Here is a 20,734-nt window from a genome sequence, read left to right as displayed (position 1 = left end):
TTCTCATCTTCAAAAACAAAAATAAGAAGGAAAAAATTGAATTTTTCATATTAAGAATTTTTCAAAGTAAAGATTTAAAAAAAAAACTATCAATAAAAACTCAAATATATCCACTATATATACCTTATAAAAAATAACGATCAGAGCAAATGATGTAGTAGTATTTAACTGAAAAAAATAAAAAATTAATATTTAAAAATTTAACTTAAAAAAAATTAAATTTTTAACTAAAAAAAATTAACATTTTTTTTAATTTTTAAAGGTTGGCGTCGCCAACCTATACTATTAAAAAATAGGCGAAGGGTTGGCGTACGCCAATCTATAAATATTAAAGCAGTGGAAGGGTTAACGCACGCCAACCCATAAATATTAAAACACGTCAACCTTTTATAATATAATAATATTATAATAATTTTATAATATAATAATATTATTATATATATTATACCACAACAGTGTAATATATTATATTATATATATAATATTGTAATAATATTTTATATTTAATATAATATAATATATAATATAATATAATATAATTTATATATATTATAATATATAATATTATATAATTATATTATATTATATAATATTATAATATAATTATATAATTATAATTATATTATATAATATATTATAATAATATATATAATATATTATAATATTATGTAATATAATTATATATTATAATATAATATTATATTTATTATTATAAAGATTGGCGGAAATAGTTGGCTTGTTAGCATTAATTTAGGTGGGTCCATCTTTTATAAACTAAAACTGTTGGAATAAGAAAGTTGGTGTTATTGTAATATAGAGTGGGCCCACCTTTTATAAACTTTCCTTGGAGTAGCCAAAGGTTAGCGGAAACGCCAACCTTTATTCTCAGAATTTCACGTCAATGTTTTTTTTTTTATTAAACGTAAATTTTTTTTTTAGTTTTAATCTTTAAATATTAATTTTTTTTTCAGTTAAATCTTACTGAATGTAATCTTCTTCGATGGTCATTTCTTAAACTTTTTTTATGGTCATTTTTTTCCAGTTGAGTTTTTTTGTGGGTTGTTCTTTTTTTTTAATTCTCACTTAGCAGAATTCTTAATCTGAAGAATTCAGTTTTTTCCTTCTTGCTTTTGTTTTTGAAGATGAGGGAAAAGAGAGAATGATTCTTTTATCACTTTGGAAGAAGAGAAAGAAGAGAGAAAAAAGTTACAAAGAAGAAGAGAGAGAATTTGTGTATGAAAGATTGAAGAGAGGTATTTTAGGGAAAATGAATACTATTATGATATATTTGTAAAAGTTTTAGGATAGATGATAATTTTATATAGACGAAATAAAATAATACTAAAAATTTCAATTTCCCATCAAATAATATCTAAAATTAGGGTGAAGGGCTGCTATGACAAATTGTCAGACTTGGAAATTTAAATTACTTGGTAAAGACTTTTTTTTTTCTTTTTTAAATAGGTCAATGCTCATACAAAGACTTCTGAATTTGGTGACTACAATTATACAATTGTCTATTTTACTATTAATTTCCAATCCTCATTCCATTTTTTTTTTTTTTGTAATTTCAATTTTTATTGTGAAGAATCTTTTGAAAGGATAATTTAAATTAGGTCAATGCTCATATAAAAGATAATTTTTTATTATCAATAGTAATATGATAAGTAATATAAAAAGTGATATGTTTACTATCTCTATATTATATATTAAAATATTATCAAAATAATCTTAATTTTATTACAATTTTACTCTTATATATTAATTTTCTAAGAGCAAAATTCTCTTATTTTCAAATATAATATAATAAGTAAAATAAAATATATTTTATGTTATTTTATTACCTTAAACCAAACATAAAAAATTATTTATATTTATCAATTTTATCAAACATATAAACAATTTAGACTCAATAATATTTAGGTACTTTATTTTTGTGATAATCTTTTATTTTTTATAATAAAATATTATTTAAACTATACATACCTCAAAAGTTAGATAATGAGATTGAAAAATTTTAAATCAAACTAGTCTCACACCGAAATCAAGGAGGGACCCCGGTAGGGTCAAGGGGGTTAACTAAGTTTTTAGTTATCTTTGGAAGTTTTTAAATTTTTAGTTGATCTCCATTGAATTTGAAAAATTTGCAAATAACTCTTAAATTTTATTTGTTCCCCTTTGAATTTTATCATTTAACCTTTAAATTTTATTTTTGAGTTACCCAATATGATCTAGAATAATATTTCATATATAAACATATGAATACTAATGAATACAGATAAATTAATGTATTATTTTATAATTTTTAATTAAAAATAAAATATATAATTAAATCAACTAATTATATGGTAATAGATTAGTTTGTTTACATCTATAAGCATCAATGTTTATATATGCAATATTATATTTATTGAAACGTTGTGAGAAAATGTTAGTTAAGTTGGCATAGCAGCAGTCCTTAGTGTTGCGAGTAAAATAGTTGGCTGGCGTCTGTTTGAAGAGTGGGACAGGAGCAGGCAGCCGGCTACATCGTTGAAAATTAAAGCTCCATAGTGGAGAGAAATTCAATATGTGGCACAACTAACTTAACTCTATGGGTGCGTTTGGTTGGCGGTAAGATAGATTACCTTGATAATCTATTTTTTATTTCCTTATTTGGTTTGTCAGTAATAAAAGATTACAGTAATCTTCTATTACCAATACTGATGTGACAGGTAATATAGGTGGTAATCTGATTACCACCTTCACCTTAGGTATTTAAAGATTACTGGGGTAATCTTGAGTTTATTATAGAAAAATTATTATTTATTAATTTTTTAAGATAAAAATAAATTTATGTTTAATTAATATGACAAATAATATAAAAAATATTTAAAAATAATTATATTCAAGGGCATTTAAATAAAATAATTTACTAGTAATCTTTTATTACTTTTAACCAAACACAATAATTATTTATACATATCAAATTTTATCAAACATAGTAATCATTTATACCCAGTAATCTTATAAGTAATCTATCTTCAAGGTAATCTTTCTATTTTAGTAATCAAACATTACCCAAACCAAACGCCCCCTATGTGTCATCCACATATTGAGTGCTCATTGGTAAATCTAACCTCATCTCTCTTTTCTCCGCATCAACAGGATAATGTCTATTTATTTAAATTTAAATATAAATTTGAATAAAATAAACTGATTTTGAATTAAGTTTTATTTTATTTTTTTGATAATGAACAACTCTATCTAAATTAGATTAATCATTGAATTAGATAAATCAAAAGTTTAATTCTTTATATATTATAAAAAATTTAAATTTATATTTTTTTACATATAGAACATTCTCTTTTACCACTATTTAATATGATAAATAATAACATAATCGTAGAGGTACGATTAGATCTAAACCGAGCTAACTCTATCTCAAAAGTCAAGTCAATTTGGTTTAGTTTGGTCCAGATTTGTTTAATTTGAATTTGAACAAAAAGATTTGACTCGTTTATGAAATCGAGTCAAAGTCGAGCTAAAAGATGTATGACTCGATTTGATTCAAATTTATGGCTTGAATCAATAGATTGAATTTGTTATTTGAATTCATTGTTCAGTTCAATTTGAATTGATGGTTTTGCATAATATTTAAATAAAATAATATCGTTGTACCAATTAACCATAAATTCAACTTATTAATTTGATAGAATTGAATCACGAATTGAAACTGGTAATTCTAACCATAAATTTGAGTAGGAATCAAATTAAATTCAGTCAAATCATTTTCATTTAAGTGAATTCGAACCATTATAAATACTGGCTCAACAAACTTAAATTAAACTCAAATTTAACTATTTTTTATTTGAATTAAGTTTAAATTAAAAAAATATTTAAACTCGATTTAATTCAATTCATATCCACCCATAACAACATTTTTTAGCGAAAATCCTAAATTCACTATTGATTGTCAGTTCTATAGATGGTTGTTTCTCTAAAATTAAAAATAAAATAATACTCAATTATATTATAATACATTATTATTTGTACATAAAAATTATATATAATTGTATTAATTAAAGTTTGATTTGATTTAAATTAAATTTAAAATTAAATTATATTTAAGTAAATTAAAATTTCAAATGATCAGTTTTAAATTAATATTATTCAATCTCAAATTAGATTTTATTTAAGCTCAATTAAATTGAATCTAACGTTATCTCAAGACCATGCATTCATAGTATATTTTTGATAATATTAATTTGAGAATTTTGATTTTTAAATTGTCAAAATTATTGTTTCTAATGAATTTACAAATATAACCATAGGAAAATGATAGAAAAATTAAAGTTTGATTAAAACGTAAATGGCATGGTTGAGATGAACAAGACGAAGAAATTTTCCACCCCAAGAGAGAGGGACACCATTGACAAAGAAGACTTGAGCCATTGTAGAGTCCACTAGTATATTCCTCCTCTAATTATAGAATACAATTACTTGTTTAAATGATGATTTTTATAATAATACTTGAATAAATTATAAATATTAAAGTAAATTAATATATTATTATATTATTAAATAAATTAAATTAGAGATAAAATAAATATTTAAATCACTTACTCACATGATAAAACGCTAGTTTGTACATACGTAATATCTATTAGAAACATAAACAAATTGAAAGTTTCAAATCTTATACACAGAACCCTAAATTCTTATTTTCTAACTTTAAATACAAGTGATAATTAATAAATATATAAATTATAGGACTTAAATTATGTTTTCGAAAGTTTTAGAGTTTTAACTATAATTTTTTAACTAAACTCAAGCTGAGTTTGAGCCAAAAACTTTCTAATTCAATGAACTCAAACTTTGTTTTAATATCTTAAAGTCAAACTTGAGTCAAATATTATTCAAATCAACTCGACTCGAGTACACCCCTAATACCCACCATTTATATGTATAGTCACTCAATTACTCCCCTAATACACTTTACATTTGCTTTTGAAGAAGTGCGTTTTTTCTTTTTTTACTTAATATACATAGTTTCAATATTTTAAAATAAGAAAATTATATGTACCCAATTTCTTTCACCTGGGTGAGTTGCTTCCAAGTTGTTTCCAGTGGCTCAACCTTACATATCTTCTCTGTCTGAAAAAGGAAAGAACCACGTACTATGTGATTTAAAGTTAAGTCATAAATAAGAAAATAAAATGTACTATATTTCTATTGTAACGACAATGGATCAGTTTCGTGTCATGGTCTTATTTAGTTGAAATAGAGTGAATAACATTCTCTCATGCACGCATTGAACTGCAAACACTCTTTTAGCGCTAGTTGATATAAATAATATTTTTTAATTCAAAATCAAACTTCGTTAAGAAAACTAATAGTGTAAAGATAAAATAATAATTTTATCATAAATTAACACTCATTATTTGTTATACTATGCTCAATTCTTTGGGGGTGTAGATGTTTTTTTTGAAACTATTAGATGTAGACTGATATTTTAAAAATTTAGAAAATACCCCAATTTTTTTTTAAATTTCCAATAATCCCCAAAAATTTTCAATTCTTGACACTATCGCGAATAGTCTTTCCCTCCCAATGCTTCCTCTTCCTCCGGTAATGTCTCTCCCGACATCTCTCTTTCCTCTGATTGGCTATTCAAGTCAGAAAGACGAAGAGCTTTGTTGAAAATATAATAACATATTATCTATATAAATATATACATATAATAGTGTGCTCAATTTTTTTAGCCTCTGCATCAAGCTAGTCATATCTCAAATCACACCACAAATTGTAGCTACAAAATTATGAGATCACTATTAACCACTCAGTTGTCCACATTAATTCTTAACTGACTCCCAACAACATGATAGAAAAAAAAAAAACAAGGTGAAGGATTCAATCTCAAAAGGTCATCTTAAATGATTCAACTTCCCACTTACTTTGCCCTATAGAAATAAATACAGATTTACTAGACTTTGAGGGGGAAAAGGTCAATCTAAAGAAATATATGGAGGTTAAAAATAAGGATACAATGTGGTCTCATAAATTGTATCCAATTTTATGTGATTTTAAAATTGTCTTTTTTGCATACCAATTAAGTTTCAACCTTTTATCTCCATAAAAAACTCAATATTCGTCTATTTAAAATATGGAAATTTCTCAAAAGAAGATTCTTATGTTATGTAAGTCTTTCATAAGAGAGACAAAAAGGACCAATATGCCCCCACTAGTTTGAAGTTCAAGTGAAAGTTACAATAGAGCAATAAGAAGCCTACCAACTTATTGAGTAGGAAATTTTCAAGTTCACACACGTTAGCAATTGCTATGTGCTCGCGGAAGTTCACAAACATGAGGACCTAGAAGAATGTTCACTCAGAGGAGCTGACAAAAAAATTTTCACAAAAGAATTTTGGAAAATCTATAGTATTATATGGTCAATTCGAGTTTAATTGGAATAAAAAATAGTTCGATTTGAATTTAATTTGAATTCATTTAAAATGAGTTAAATCTTTTAGTTCGAACTCGGTTCTATGGTTGTTGACTTGTATATGAAAAATCTAATTTTACATATTGTATATCAAATATCGTATTGTATGATACAACTTTTAAAAAATAAAATAATAAAAATATTAATAAAATAGTAAAAAAATATAATTAACATATCATCATTTTGAAAAACATTACAAACACCTTTGCAAATTTAAAAATTTTTACATACACCTCTATTACATCATCATTTCTCTAAAAAGTGTATTGATTTATATTGGTAATATGTATCGTATTATATGATACATTTATTGTATTATACAATACGTTCACTATAATGTATCAATTATAATATATATCATGATATATATTGTTTTTTATCTATATTGTATCGTATCGTAAGATATTAATAACTATATTTAGTTCATATTTGAAGTAAGAAAATTCAAATTAGACCAAATTAAACCGAGTTTGCTTTTGAGTCTAAACTAGTTCGGTTTGAATCTAATTCTAGTTGCGACTATTGCTTCCTTCAAGACCATATGGTTGAGCCATTCCACGAGACCTCACTAATGCCTTTCCACCATTCCGTTATGTGTTTATATAACAATGTTTTTAAAATCAGACCTGTGATTGAATCAGTTGTCTCACTGGTTCAATCGAAGAATAATAAAAAATAATCAAATTATTCAAAAATAATTAAAATTTAAAAAAAATTCAAAAGTTAAATATAGTTTTGACCCCGTTCATCCGATGAAACCCAATTTTTAATCGGATTTGATCGAATCAATAATAAAACTAATTTTTATATTAATTAAACTGAATTTAAAATCGATTTTCAATTCAATTGATTAAACCATTTAATCTGATCCAGTGTTCAAATCATTATTGTATAATCTCTCATTCCCATCTTTTGTGCTTCTTTTCTTGGTAAATATACGAAGAATGTCCCTTCACCCATTTTCGCTCGCACTCACGCAGAAATGATCGCTCAGTAAAATGACTAAAGACCCTTCATGTGTTAACATTCTATTGGCTAAAACATTAAAAAATAAAAAAATATATAAATAAAAGATTTATATTAATTTTCATGAAATGACTAAAAGACCCTTCATGTGTCAAAATTCTATTGGCTTAAACTCCCTGAGCGCGTTTGATTTAATAACGCGTCAAAAAACACTTCTTAGTTGCCAAGTGTCGCAACCAAAACGGATTACGTAAAAAATTTCCTGTTTCCAGCGACCCACATTAATTGCATGCCAGTTTCCTGGAAAAACAAATATTTTTTCACTTTTTTTTTTCGCTTTTTCAGCAACTCAACTTTTAAGCACATAAATTTACTTGTATACCCTTTTTATTAACAGATTCTGTTAATGCATCAAACTTTGTGTGGGAATAAGTCTTTTAGCCTTATAGATAAATAAAATAATTATATGTACAAAATCTTTATTTAGTCCGATTAGGACCTAATAAATTATTAAAAAAGCTTAAATATAGTTTTATTTCCTTATAAAAATATATAAATAAAATTCAAATAATTTTATTGTATTTTATTTTTCAAATGGGTTTCATGTCACTGTTATCTGCTCTCTCTAACATGATTTTTATAATAGGTCAACAGATTTATTCCTACTCAAGGTATTGTTTATTTTTAAACTCTTATTTGTACAATTTTAAAAATTTCAATACTTATCATTCTATTAAAATTTTTAGTTAGAGTTAACAGTAATAATGTTATTTATTTAAAAATATTTAAAAAACTTAAATTTTATTACATTTCCTTTTTTAGTTTAAAAATCTAATAATTTCTTCTACTTAAAGTTTGAAAAAGTATCCATTTTCCCTTAGGGCTTGCATTTTTTTAGTGTCTTCTCTGGCATCCGGAGTTGGCGTTCCCACCCATCTTCCATTAGCAGTCGAAGAAGAAAGAAGGGTGATAGATCCATAGATCTTGTCGGTGATGAAGCAAGTATCATCTAGTCATCATCCAAGAGCAACAAAGCGAGACATCAATGGAAGTGATTGTAACCCATCTTTCTTCTTTAATTCATCCATCGATGAAAGATGGGTGGAAAGGCGAACTCCCATTGTCAGAGAAGACATTGGAAAAAATACAAACCCTATGGGGTTTAAACTTTGACTAAAGGGAAATTGCTAGATTTTTAAACTAAAAAAAAGGGGGGTGGGGGAGGTTGGAGGGATTCAAAAAATTTTATTTTTTTTAATATTTTTATCTTTAACTTTAACTAAGAATTTTAATAGAAAATGCAGTATTTGAGTTTTTGAAATTTTGTAGATAGAAATTTGAGAATACACTAAACTTTGGGTGGGAGTAAATCTTTTGGCCTTTATAATAAGAATTGATTTGCAAATAATTATAAGGTAAGTTGTCACATTGTATATTGAAGGTGGGCATGATCACTTCGCTGAAGACATCTTTCTAATTAATATGGTTTACCCATGTTTGTGTTGACTTCTTGTTAGGAGATCAAGTTCAAGCCGACCTAAGCTTGAATTTGAGTCAATATGAGTTCAACTTAACTTAAAACTCAGCAAATTTTCTTTGAACCAATTCAAGTTTAACTCAATTTGAGAGAAGTTGAATTTGAGTTTGGTTCACATTATCATGTCAAGCCAAAATCGACTAAAACAGTATTATTTTGATACATATTAGTTAAAATGATATTGTTATAATAGATACAAATCAAAATAATGTTGTTATAATAGATATAAATCAAAACAATATTGTTTTAGTATATTTAAATTAAATTTTTTCAGATTCTCTAGCTTAGTTAGTTGAACACTACACAAACTCGAGTCTGACAATATAAAACCTCTAGGCTCAAACTCACCTAAGTTGAGTTCATTTTAGACTTTTTCGAGCTTAAATTAGCTCGATTCGAATACACCATTACTTCTCAACAATAATGTTTTACATAAAAACAATTTAATATGTTATTAAGTGATAGAGTAATTTTGAATTAAATATTAAATAAATACTTAAATCACATATTAGAATAGTGACATATAAACTATTTTCTTATTAACTCGAACATTTGTCAAGGAAACTATTGTTTCGTGGGTTTAGGATTTACCGCTCACCATTTTTACTCAAAGTGCATTCAACAAAAAATTGATACTTCATGGATTCGAAAGTCATCAGTAGAGATGAATTCTAATTAGACTAAACTCAAATAGGAGTTAACTATAGTTTAAATCAAATCTAAAACAATTATTTTTCAGAGAAAAAAGAGTATCATAAAATAAAAAATTATTTATTCACATAATAATATATCAATCCATTAATACTTGTTAATATCAATTGATCAGTGCATGAATTACATTCTAATTAATATCCACATTAATAGTGCGGCTTATTGACAAGTCATATAATATCGAAAATTAGGCCTATCTCCAAAGGCTGCCATGACAAATTGTCAAACTTCATAATTTAAATTAATTTGAAAAGACTTTTTTTTTAATTAGGTCAATCCTCATACAAAGACTTCTGAATATGAGAACCACAATTATGCAATTGTCTATTTTACTATTACTTTTTCTTTGCCATTACATTTATTTAATTTAATTTAATTTACTTTCATTTCTAGTGTGAAGAATCTTTTGAAAGGATAGTTTAAAATATCATAATATATTTTAATAATGAAAAATATTATAATTTGATAATATGATCGTAATTAAAAATTTGGATCCCTTAACTTAGTCGATAATCAATACAACAAATCATTCATTAGTTATGATGTTCTGATATTAATTATATAAAATTTATGTTTAATCACAATTGTGATCCTTAAGAGAAAAGGACACCACTGAAAAAGAAGGCTAAGCCCTGGGAGAAAACTTGTTCCTCCTTCTCTAAAGCCAAATGACTTATTCACATCCAAGGTTTATTTTTTTTTCCAAATTCTTACTTACTTACTTTCAAAAATTGGACTCCAAGAGTTAATAAAACTTGTGGAGTATTAGAATGTATAAGGTGAAGGCTTAGATTTGAGCCTCTGTCATATTTGTAAAATTTTGATTTACCTAACACAATGGTTGTGGGTTCGAGTATTGTATCCTAGATTTATCAATCCAACAAAATTTGGCAAGGTCCTAGGTTAACAAAAAAAAACTTTTAAAAACTCAAATATCTATCCGTCAGTTGAAAAAGTTAAAAAAATCTGTTAGTTTTAAAATTTTATCTCTTTTTCCCCTAAAGTCTAAAAACTAATAATTTTTCCCTAAAAAAACCTAATTTTTTTTAGGTTTGAAAACCTGCAATTCCCCGTTTCAAGCATTTAGGGTTTCCTATTTATACTTTTGCAATTTTACAACTGACCCCCTTTTTCTTTTTTCTTCTTTGTGTCACCCTATAGCCTTTTGGAATTTTCAATTCTCCCTCGATCTGGTTTAGTTTCCTTATTGTTTTTTGATGGCCTTCTTCCTCTATCTCTGGTGTCCTTCTCTACTTGAGATTTAGCCAACGTCAACCTCTCTTTCTCTCTAGCATTCGAGCTCCCTTCCGATGCCTTCATGATATGATTTCCTGTTGTCTTGTCATTGTCGTGCTTTCTGTCTCTCCAATTTTGTGCCATACTTTCCTCCTGGTTCTCACACAATGTCTGACTCTCTTCGCTTGCATGAACATCTTTCTCGATGGTCCTAGTTTTTGGTCTCTCTTCAGCACTAATTGATTAGATTAATCGATGATCTCAATTCAAAATCTCATGCTATTTTTAAATTAAGAATGATTCATTTTCGTCTAGAGATGAAGATGGCGATAAAAGACATGATCGAATGGAGTTATGCAATAGAGAAGAGAGGTCATGGCCAAATTCTGGTCACTAGAGAAAAGTAGGTTGAAAATGAAACCCTAGGGGGAGAATGTGATTTTTTAAAACTTAATTTTAGGGCAAATTATTAGTTTTCTAAATCATGGAGGAAATGAGATAAAATTTTAATGTTTAACTAATACTAATTTGGGAATTTAACAAACCTTGGGTGGAAATAATTTGTTTGACCTTTTCAGATAATTATATAATACAATTATCTATTCAAAAGAGAATTTTTACAATAAACATTTAAATCATCTAATCATATGTTAATATATCAGTTTATATATACACTTTAATTACCACTAGAAATGTAAATAAAGTATAAGTTTCAATCTTATTTTTTATTTTCTAACTTTAAATACGAGACTAATTAATAAATATATAAACTACATGTTTAAATCAGATTTTTTAAAGTTTTGGAATTTCACTATAATTTTTTAGTTAAAGAGCACGAATAAGTTGTTTGATAAAAAAACAAAAGATTAAGATTAAGAGGAAGATGAAGATCCAGTTTTGGAGTCACATGCTATGTGGTCGTGGAGTCCACACGACTTCCATTAATACACATCATGTGTTATATTTTGTATAAAAAAATTAATTTTTTTGAATCATACATTAAATTTCATATTATATGATATTTACTAATGGAAGCCATGTAAACCCCACCATCATAATTTTATTGTATTGATGGAAGGCATGTGGACTCTACAATCACATGGTTGTGTGAACTCCAAAAGTGGATTTTCATCTTTCTTTTAATCTTAATTTTTTGTTTTTGGACAAAAGACTTATTCTCATTCACATATTGTGAAAAATTAAAGTGATTTTTATTAATTTTTGAAAATTTTAATATTCATTCATCCACTATTTTTAATTATTATAATTAAGAATAAAATTATCATTTAAAATTTTTTATTTAAATAAAAAGTTTAATTTCTTTTTAACTTTTAATTTTAATAAGTATTCATTTAAATATACAATTTGATTAATTGGTTTAATCATTCAATACTTATTTATAATATAAATATAACTATTGTCCTCACACCATGTGGTTGTGGACTCCACACGGCAATGAAATGCATAAATGGAAACCATGTGGAGTCCACAATCACATGGCGCGTAGACTCCAAAATAATCATCTTGCTTTTTTTATTGTGGGTTTTCTTTATTAATATATCAATGGTTGAATTCCACATCCTCCCACCTAACTTGTTGAAAATAAATTAATAATTTGACTTGTTGAAAATAACTTTTTTTATGACTGGTTCTAAAATATTTTAGCCAGCTAGACCTCTCACTTCTTGTATCTTGAGTTCAGTTTTTCAGCTCTACTAGAGAAAAGTAACCAATTTCTCTTGGCCAATTGCGCTCATATTCATCTGTAATTCTCCTGTTGTAATAATCCTAATTCCTTTCTTCCATGGCTTTTTTGATTGACCCCCTTGTCTCTCAACTCTTCGAGAGGTTGTTTCATGTATTGGGGTCTGATGAGGTGCGGGGATTTGCCAGGCAACTTGTTGGAGGGGTAGATTCAGACCTTGATGAGCTCAAAACAAAGTTGGGAATGATTAAAGATCTGCTTGACAGTGCAAAAGACATACAACTGAGGGATGGGCCCTTAAAAGAGTGGCTTGTCAATCTTCAACACTGGGCTTATGATGCTGAAGACGTGCTGGATGAGTTTGCCTATGAAGCTTTGCGACGCAGACTCAAGGTAGAACAACAGGCAAGCTCTCGCAGGCTATTGAGGTTCCTCCCTACTAATTTTCCTGGCCCCTTAATTGGCCCCAAGATCAAAGAGATCAATAATCGGTTGGAACAACTCCGCCAGCAAAGATTATTGATGAAAGACCTTCCTGTGGTAACATCAAGTGATGTCACACTGCAAAGACCAGAGGAAACTTCAAGCGTGCCACCTGAAAAATTTGTTCATGGCAGAGATGAAGATAAAGCCAAACTACTTGCGATGGTGAAAAGCGATCTACCTTGTGGTAACAACTTTCGAGTGATAGCCATAGTCGGCATGGGAGGGATTGGCAAGACTACAATTGCTCGAGACGTGTACAATCACAAGGAACCGGAAGGCTTCAAGTTTGAGGAAAAGGCTTGGGTCTGTGTTTCAACCAATTTCGATATTTTAACTATCTCAAAGAGTCTCCTTGGGTCATTAAAAGGGCCCACGTTCTCCATTCCAAGTGATTTAAATGGAGTGCAAGTTGAACTGCAAAAGGCAGTGAGTGGGAAAAAATTCTTGATAGTATTAGACGATGTTTGGGAGGTGAAGAAATACAACTACTGGGAAAAGCTAACGTCTCCTTTCAAAGCTGGCGCACCCGGAAGCACGATGATCGTCACAACACGCCATGAAAATGTTGCAATAACAATAAGATGCTCGGATAGTACTTATCATTTACCGCTTTTATCCAATGAAGCTTGTAAATCCTTGTTTCAGGAGCATGCACTTGCGACTGGTAGGACTGCTTATACAGGTCAAATTACAGAGACAATTTATGAAAAGGTCGCTGAAAGGTGTAGTGGCCTGCCTCTGTCAGCAATGACCCTCGGTGGTCTCCTATTCTTCGAGTCGACTGATACTTGGGAAAAATTACTGGACAGCAAAATATGGAATTCATATGAAAATGATGTTCTTCCTGTATTAAAGTTAAGTTATCTTTATCTCCCTCCTCATTTAAAAAGATGTTTCGCTTATTGTGCGATTTTTCCGGAAGACTATGGGTTTAAGGAGGAGGAACTTGTACTTTTGTGGATGGCAGAAGGTATCGTTCAACCAACTGATGGGCAACTGGATAAGACAGGTCAGTATTTTCGTGATTTATGTTCAAGGTCACTTTTTCAAAAATCAAGTAATTATGATTCTACATATGTAATGCATGACCTTGTTCATAATCTAGCTGAATCTGTTTCTAAAGAATTCAATTTAAGTTCCGAGCAAGCCCTTATCAAGCTACCGGAATGTATTGAAAGGATTCGCCATTTTTCTTATATTCCTTGTGAAAGAGATGGAGAAGAGAGATTTAGAGGTTTGGAGAAACTTAAGAGTCTAAGAACATTCTTGCCAATATTCATGAGGTCTTCCAATTACGGTCAACAATATATAAGTGCTAAGGTTATTTTTGATTTGTTGCCACAATTAAAGAAGTTGAGAGTACTGTCTTTTAAACAGTACAACATCACTCATTTACCTGATTCAATTGGAGATTTGATGCATCTAAGGTATCTAAACTTTTCTTACACAAAGATTAAATGTTTGCCTGAATCAACATGTTCTTTATTGAACTTGCAAACTTTGCTTTTAAAAAGATGTTCTTATCTCATGAAGTTACCTTCTAACATAAGATATTTAACCAATCTATATCATCTTGATATAAGTGGTCGGAATTCATTGGAAGAAATGCCATCCAAAATAAAGAAATTGAAAAATCTCCAAATGTTATCTAATTTTATAGTTGGCAAAGAATCGAGTTCCAATTTAGAAGATTTGGAGAGCTTAGAATTTCTTAAGGGTGAGCTTTGCATTTCAAAATTAGAAAATGCAAAGCAAACATGTGGGTTTATATTAAACAACAAAAGAGATTTAAAAGTGTTGTCATTAGAGTGGGGGTCTCAATTTGATGTCCCACGAAATGAGGGAGAAGAAAAAGATGTTCTTGAGATGTTGAAACCTCATAGCCATCTAGAAGAACTAACAATTAGATCCTATGGTGGTTTAAAATTTTCATCTTGGTTAAGCACTTCATCATCACTCTCTAAATTGATGGTCCTTAGCTTAGAAAATTGTGAAAATTGCACAAGCTTGCCTTCTCAAAGCCTATTGAGCTCACTTAAAGTGTTAAAAATTATAAACATGCCAAAACTTGAAAGAATAGACATGCAAAGTCCTTTCAATTCATTGGAGATTCTTTGTTTTCAGGATTTACAAAAATGTCGATATTGGGACACAAAAGGGAAAAATGAGAAGGTTGAGAGATTTCCTAAACTTCGTGAGCTTTCAATTATTAAATGTCCTGAACTTACTATAGATTTGCATGATGATTTTCCTTCACTAGAAAACCTTGTGATTGAGAAGTGTGCAAAGTTGATGGTTTCATTCTCAAGTTTTCCAAAGCTCGCTAGTTTCAGAATCAATGAGTGTAAGGAAGTGGTGCCTACTAGTAGTTGTACTGATGAGATCATGTCCTTCAAGTCTGAATCTCTTCAAAATATTGCAGATTTAGAGGATGAAAATTGGTTGAGTCAAAATTTCAATTGTGTAGAGAAGTTGATAAAATCGAGTCATAGCCTCACCTATGTTACAAGCTTAAGTATAAAAAGTTGTACTGTCTCATTTCTAAACGCCATCTTTCTTCCTAATTTGAGTGATCTTGAGATTACCAATTGCGAGGCTCTAAAATCTTTACCAAAAAGATTGAAGCAAAACAACATCAAAAGGTTGGCAATTTGGCTATGTGATTCTTTATTATTCATTGCTAGAAACACTCTGCCTTGGTCACTAAAACAACTGGAGATATCAAGGTGTAAGAAATTACAACATTTGGAAGGTATCAATTTTACTCTTCTTGAGTCTTTAGAGATTGACAGTTGCGAATCTCTCACGCATTTATCATCACAAGGATTGTTGTCTAACACACTCAAAAGCCTAGTCGTTAGAGACTGTATAAATCTGACAACATTATCTTCAAGAAGTAGGTGCGTATATGAAAAACTTGAAGACCTCCATATTTGGAATTGTCCAAGACTGAAGTCAATAGAAGAGGCATTTCACAGTACATCGTGTCTTAAAAGTATGTATTTATATGATCTTCAAAATCTTGATTTGTTCGGCATACAAAATCTTACTAGTCTTGAAAGGTTAGTGATAAGAAGTAGTTCGATGTCTTTGCCGATTGAAGTTATTCCAACTAGTCTAACCTCTTTCGATATCTTTGGAGATGTCGAAATGGGTAAGACGCTAATTAGATGGGGATTGCACAAACTCACCTCTCTTAAAGAACTTAGGATAAGTGGATTTGAAGATCCGGAGTTGATTCTATCAGAGGACCAGCGAATGCCCCTTTCTCTCGAATGTTTGATCATCTCTAATTTGGCACCGTTCAAATCTATTTCAAACTTGGGCACACTCACCTCTCTTAAGAGTTTGAGAATTCATAATTCAAATCTCAACTCAATTCCAGACCTACTAAGCCTTGTATCACTTGAATACTTCGGTATTGACAATTGCCCAAAGATCAAATCAATTCCAGGTTTTGGAAGCCAAAACACCCTTGAAAGATTGTATGTTGTTAAATGCCCAGAGCTCAAATCAATTGCATGCCTGAGAAATCATACTTCTCTTCAAGCTTTGGGGATTTTCGATTGCTCAAAGCTCAAATCCCTCACAAGCCTGCCACCCTCACTTCTGGAATTAGATATTTACAACTGTCCATTGATAAAAAAACAATGGAGGAGAGGTAAAGGGAAGTATTGCTCAAAGATTGCTCACATCCCTAGAGTTAGCATCGACGGAGAACTTCTCTTCAATTCAAAGGAGTAAGAATTGGTTTCAATTAATTTCAATCAAAGCATGAAGTCAGATAATCATCTCTGTTTCATTCAATTGAAGGTGTGTGGTTTTATCCATAGCTTTTTATATTGATAATGTATTTTCTATCCAGTGTCTTAAGTTAAGTTACTCTTATTTTAACTTGCCAGATGATCATCGTCACATCAAGGAGACAACCACAGTGGGCAGGTAGTTTGAGCATCTTGTATTTATTAAAAAATTAACTTCAATAATAATGATTTTAATACATATAATGTGTAATTATGGATATATATATATATCCAAATAGATAAGATCATGTTTAGTCTCTTGGAGCAAGTGCTCTGCCTGAATTTTATGTTTTCTATAGCAGGAAGCAAGTGAAGCGTTGATTGAATTCAAAGTTGGAGGAGTAGTCTATTAGGATACTAAATGTTTGCTCATGTTTTTACCTTAAAAGGAATTTTCAGCTTTTTTTGGTGCACAAAAAGGTAATTGAAGAAAGTTCTCAATTCAAATTCCAATATTTGCAATTATTGAAACATATATCTGCTAAAGTTCCTTCATAAACTTAGTAAATTTTCCTTCTCCAACTTCATGTAAGCAAATTTGGTAAATATCCTCCATTTGCTTATTTGCTTAGCTATACATACATACATATATATATATATATATATATATATATATATATATAGAGGCAGATTCAATTTTTTGATTTGAAATTTTGCATCAATCTTTATTTTCTCTTACGTAAATAATATAATACACGTCCATAGCACCTTGGTTTTAAAAAATTCCTTTTTTAAATTCCTTTAAGGTAAAAAAGTAATTGAGATGGAGAAACAATTGGAGGCAGAAGTTCGCTCATGTTTTTACCTCGAAGGATTTTTCAGCTTTTTTTATTTTTCTGCATAAAAAGGTAATTGAAGAAAGTTTTCAATTCAAAATCCAATATTTTGCAGTTATTAATACATATATTCGCTTAAATTCCTTCATAGGATGATCGGTCCACTTCGTGGTTGGGGTGGATTGAAAGTGATTATGGTTCAAAAATTCCAAAATTTCATAGAGGGCTTCCTGGATATGTAATAAATCTTATTGTCACACCATTGCACCAGAAGCGTATTGTGATGATAGCAGGAATTTGAAGGCTGAAAAATTGTGGCAACTGAGCGGCATATGTAGGCTGTAAGAATTTAACAAACTGTGAACTTTTGTTGTTCACATCTTGTTTTGATATGCACACAATTATTATGCCATATGTATGGACATGATTGCATTTTGTGTGATCATCTAGATGTTGATTTTCCATTTAAGTGCAACTTTCATCTTCTTTATTTGTATTCAAAATTGTTATTTATTGTCTAGGTGTATTGTTGAAATTATATATAAGCGTTCATTTGAATTCTTTTTGACTTAAATATGCAATTTGTCTCTTACTTAAATTCGAGTAAGTTTTTTTTGTACTTAGGTCATCTGTTATTTTGGGTAGTTTGTTTTGTGTTTTTGTTCTCTAATTTTCTACTCTATCTCTTACTGGTTGGCTAGATTGTTCATATCGGGAGATACAACTCTATGGTTGGTACTTGAAGGAAGTTCAAGACCAACAAATGAAAGGATTTCAACTTAAAGTTCAAGAGGAGTTTGAACAACCTGAACAAGATACTCGATGTATTTTTGATATGGGTATTAACAACTGGAAATAAGTGACTTTAAAAAGGAATTTAGTAAAAGGTAAGTCTTTGCATTATGTGTTTGATTTCAACTTTGTAATTGATAATTGAATTTTAGCTTTTTGATTTGATTTGGCGGACATGGTCCCATGGATGTAGGCTAAGATATATCTTAGCTGAACCATGTAAAAATCCTTCTGTCTTCTTTACTTTCTGCACTTAATTTGTGTTTTGATGACTTTGCTTGAGAGTGAAGTGAGAGACAAATTTCCCTTAATTAATCAAAGCTGAACAACCAAAACCATATCACAGACTTCCATAGGCACCACAACAGAAGCAGTTTCTTTATCCGAAGAAAATTGATCTGTTCATATTATCCTCTTCAAATAATCAATCTAACTTAATTTTTAAAAAATAAAAATCTAGTAGAGATGTAAGAGTTAAACCAAATTTGTAGAACTATGACCATCAGAAATTTCAAGGTCTAGTGTATCAATAACTTGAATGAGTTTACATGAAGTATTCATAAAAAGTTATGCTCTGCGTTCAGATCACACTTCAGCTATTGAGAACCTTCCCTTTGCAAACAAAAATTAGGAAGGCAAAGGAGAAAAAAGCATTTAAATTTACAAAATAATCCCAATTTGACCGATCCACAACTACAGGTTTCATTTTTCACAGGAACATACAACTCAAACAACATGATTTACAGAAAAGAAATTGGTGCAAGTTAATTCAATCAATCTTCCTAAAAATGAAGCTAATAAAACCTCTATACTGTGTCATCAGTATTTCAATGTCGAACAAATTCTCATCACTATACTAGACATATATTAAGCAAATTACGATCATGCACCAAGAATGTAATAGACCCACATGACACGATGGTATAAAACATCTAGCCATATACATGAATTATGAGGATTCATAATGATAATAAATACTTGTGAAAACATCTTATGTGTAGGGGGGTGGATTTGATCTGAACTGAACCAAACCTATGAGTGGCTCAAGTTTGCTCAAGTTCTGATCGAAACAATAATATGTAGCTCGAGCTCGAGCTGATGCACAGTGACACTGGAGTATTGCTAGCAAGGTGAATGCTCTATCATTGGAAAGGTAAACAATTAATATTGTTGGTAGGATAAACAATGTCTAGTTGACTTGTCATTGAGTCATTACCATTTTAATAGTGTTAAAAGCACTATGGCATAACAAGCTTTGCAACTAGTGCTCCAAATATGATTCAAGTAAATATCCTGCAAGCTAGGTAGCATGGGAACAAAAATGCCATAATGTAGAAACGAAAATGCTAAAACTTATTTTTTTAAAAATATAGGAAATAGAAACATGAAAAAACGTATAAATTTAAAAATATAAAGGTTTTTTCATAAATAATAAATTCTAAAAAAAAAAATACAATCTATATTTCTTTAAGAAAATAGTAAAAATACAACTTTTTAGCTACAATAAGATGCACATTCAACAAATTTGATCAATCAACCAATAACTAAATAAACCGTGTATATTTTGACAAAATTGATTTTTCAAGCATTCTCCGATATTGGAGAAGCTGAAAATAGAGGAGAGATGAGTTTAAACACTCTGAAGAGGAAAAAAGCTTTAGACATAAAAAAAGAGAGGAGACGAAATCAAAATTATAATTTGAATTGTACAGGAGAGTGAAACATGAAATAACAAATGACCTAAACATATAAAAATGCAAGGAAGGTGAAGTTGATTATTTTAAATTTGAGTTAATCTTGAGCTAGATATTATTTGGGTCAACCTGAATTATATCCTACCCTACCTTGCATTATAGATAGAAAAAAAGTTGTACTCATATTATAACCACGTAAGCATATAGTATATTTTAAAAATATTCGACAATATATTTAATAATACATAGTGATAATTTTAATTTTTAAAATTTTGATTAGTTAAAATTGTTGCCCTAAGAAAACAATAGAAAAATTAAGGTTTGATTAAAACACAAGATGGCATGGTTGAAGGTGACAAGACAAAAAAAACATTCTTAAAGAGAAAAAAAGAGGGAAAGGGACATCACTGAGAAAGTAGACTCGACCTATTGTTGGGTCTATTGCCTCATTCCTCTCTAATTATAGAATACAACTAGATGCGGCCCATTGTTAAACCCATTAACTTATTCCTCTCTAATTATATAATACAACTAGACATGGTCA

At 29.2% G+C, this 20,734-nt stretch overlaps 3 protein-coding genes across 5 annotated transcripts in view; 2 read left to right on the top strand and 1 right to left on the bottom strand.

The window, feature by feature from the left end:
* The window catches only part of LOC123218322 (putative disease resistance RPP13-like protein 1), a 137,898-nt gene extending 119,251 nt beyond the window's left edge, over positions 1 to 18,647 (top strand). The window contains exon 4 of the mRNA XM_044639719.1: positions 17,976 to 18,647. The gene's annotated coding sequence lies outside the window, so the exon portion shown is untranslated. The remainder of the gene's footprint in view (positions 1 to 17,975) is intronic.
* Positions 1 to 20,734, bottom strand: part of LOC123218328 (pentatricopeptide repeat-containing protein At1g30610, chloroplastic-like) — a 147,603-nt gene that overhangs the window by 111,212 nt on the left and 15,657 nt on the right. The gene's annotated exons all lie outside the window — the stretch shown is intronic.
* Positions 12,589 to 18,647, top strand: LOC123218323 (putative disease resistance protein At3g14460). 2 transcript variants are annotated; one of them, XM_044639733.1, is made up of 5 exons: positions 12,589 to 16,938; positions 17,028 to 17,067; positions 17,231 to 17,348; positions 17,998 to 18,045; positions 18,406 to 18,647. In XM_044639733.1, exon 1 carries the CDS (start codon positions 12,739 to 12,741, stop codon positions 16,867 to 16,869), a length of 4,131 nt encoding a protein of 1,376 aa, XP_044495668.1. In that variant the 5' UTR covers positions 12,589 to 12,738; the 3' UTR covers positions 16,870 to 16,938; positions 17,028 to 17,067; positions 17,231 to 17,348; positions 17,998 to 18,045; positions 18,406 to 18,647. The 2 variants fall into 2 exon arrangements, with proteins under 2 accessions (XP_044495668.1, XP_044495669.1); XM_044639734.1 differs by having other exon boundaries at positions 17,228 to 17,348.

Source organism: Mangifera indica, chromosome 6 (genome assembly GCF_011075055.1).
Source record: "Mangifera indica cultivar Alphonso chromosome 6, CATAS_Mindica_2.1, whole genome shotgun sequence".
In the NCBI taxonomy this organism is placed as follows: Eukaryota; Viridiplantae; Streptophyta; class Magnoliopsida; order Sapindales; family Anacardiaceae; genus Mangifera; species Mangifera indica.
The sequence above is the reverse complement of the archived record's forward strand: the minus strand, read 5'-3'. Positions and strand labels throughout refer to the sequence as shown.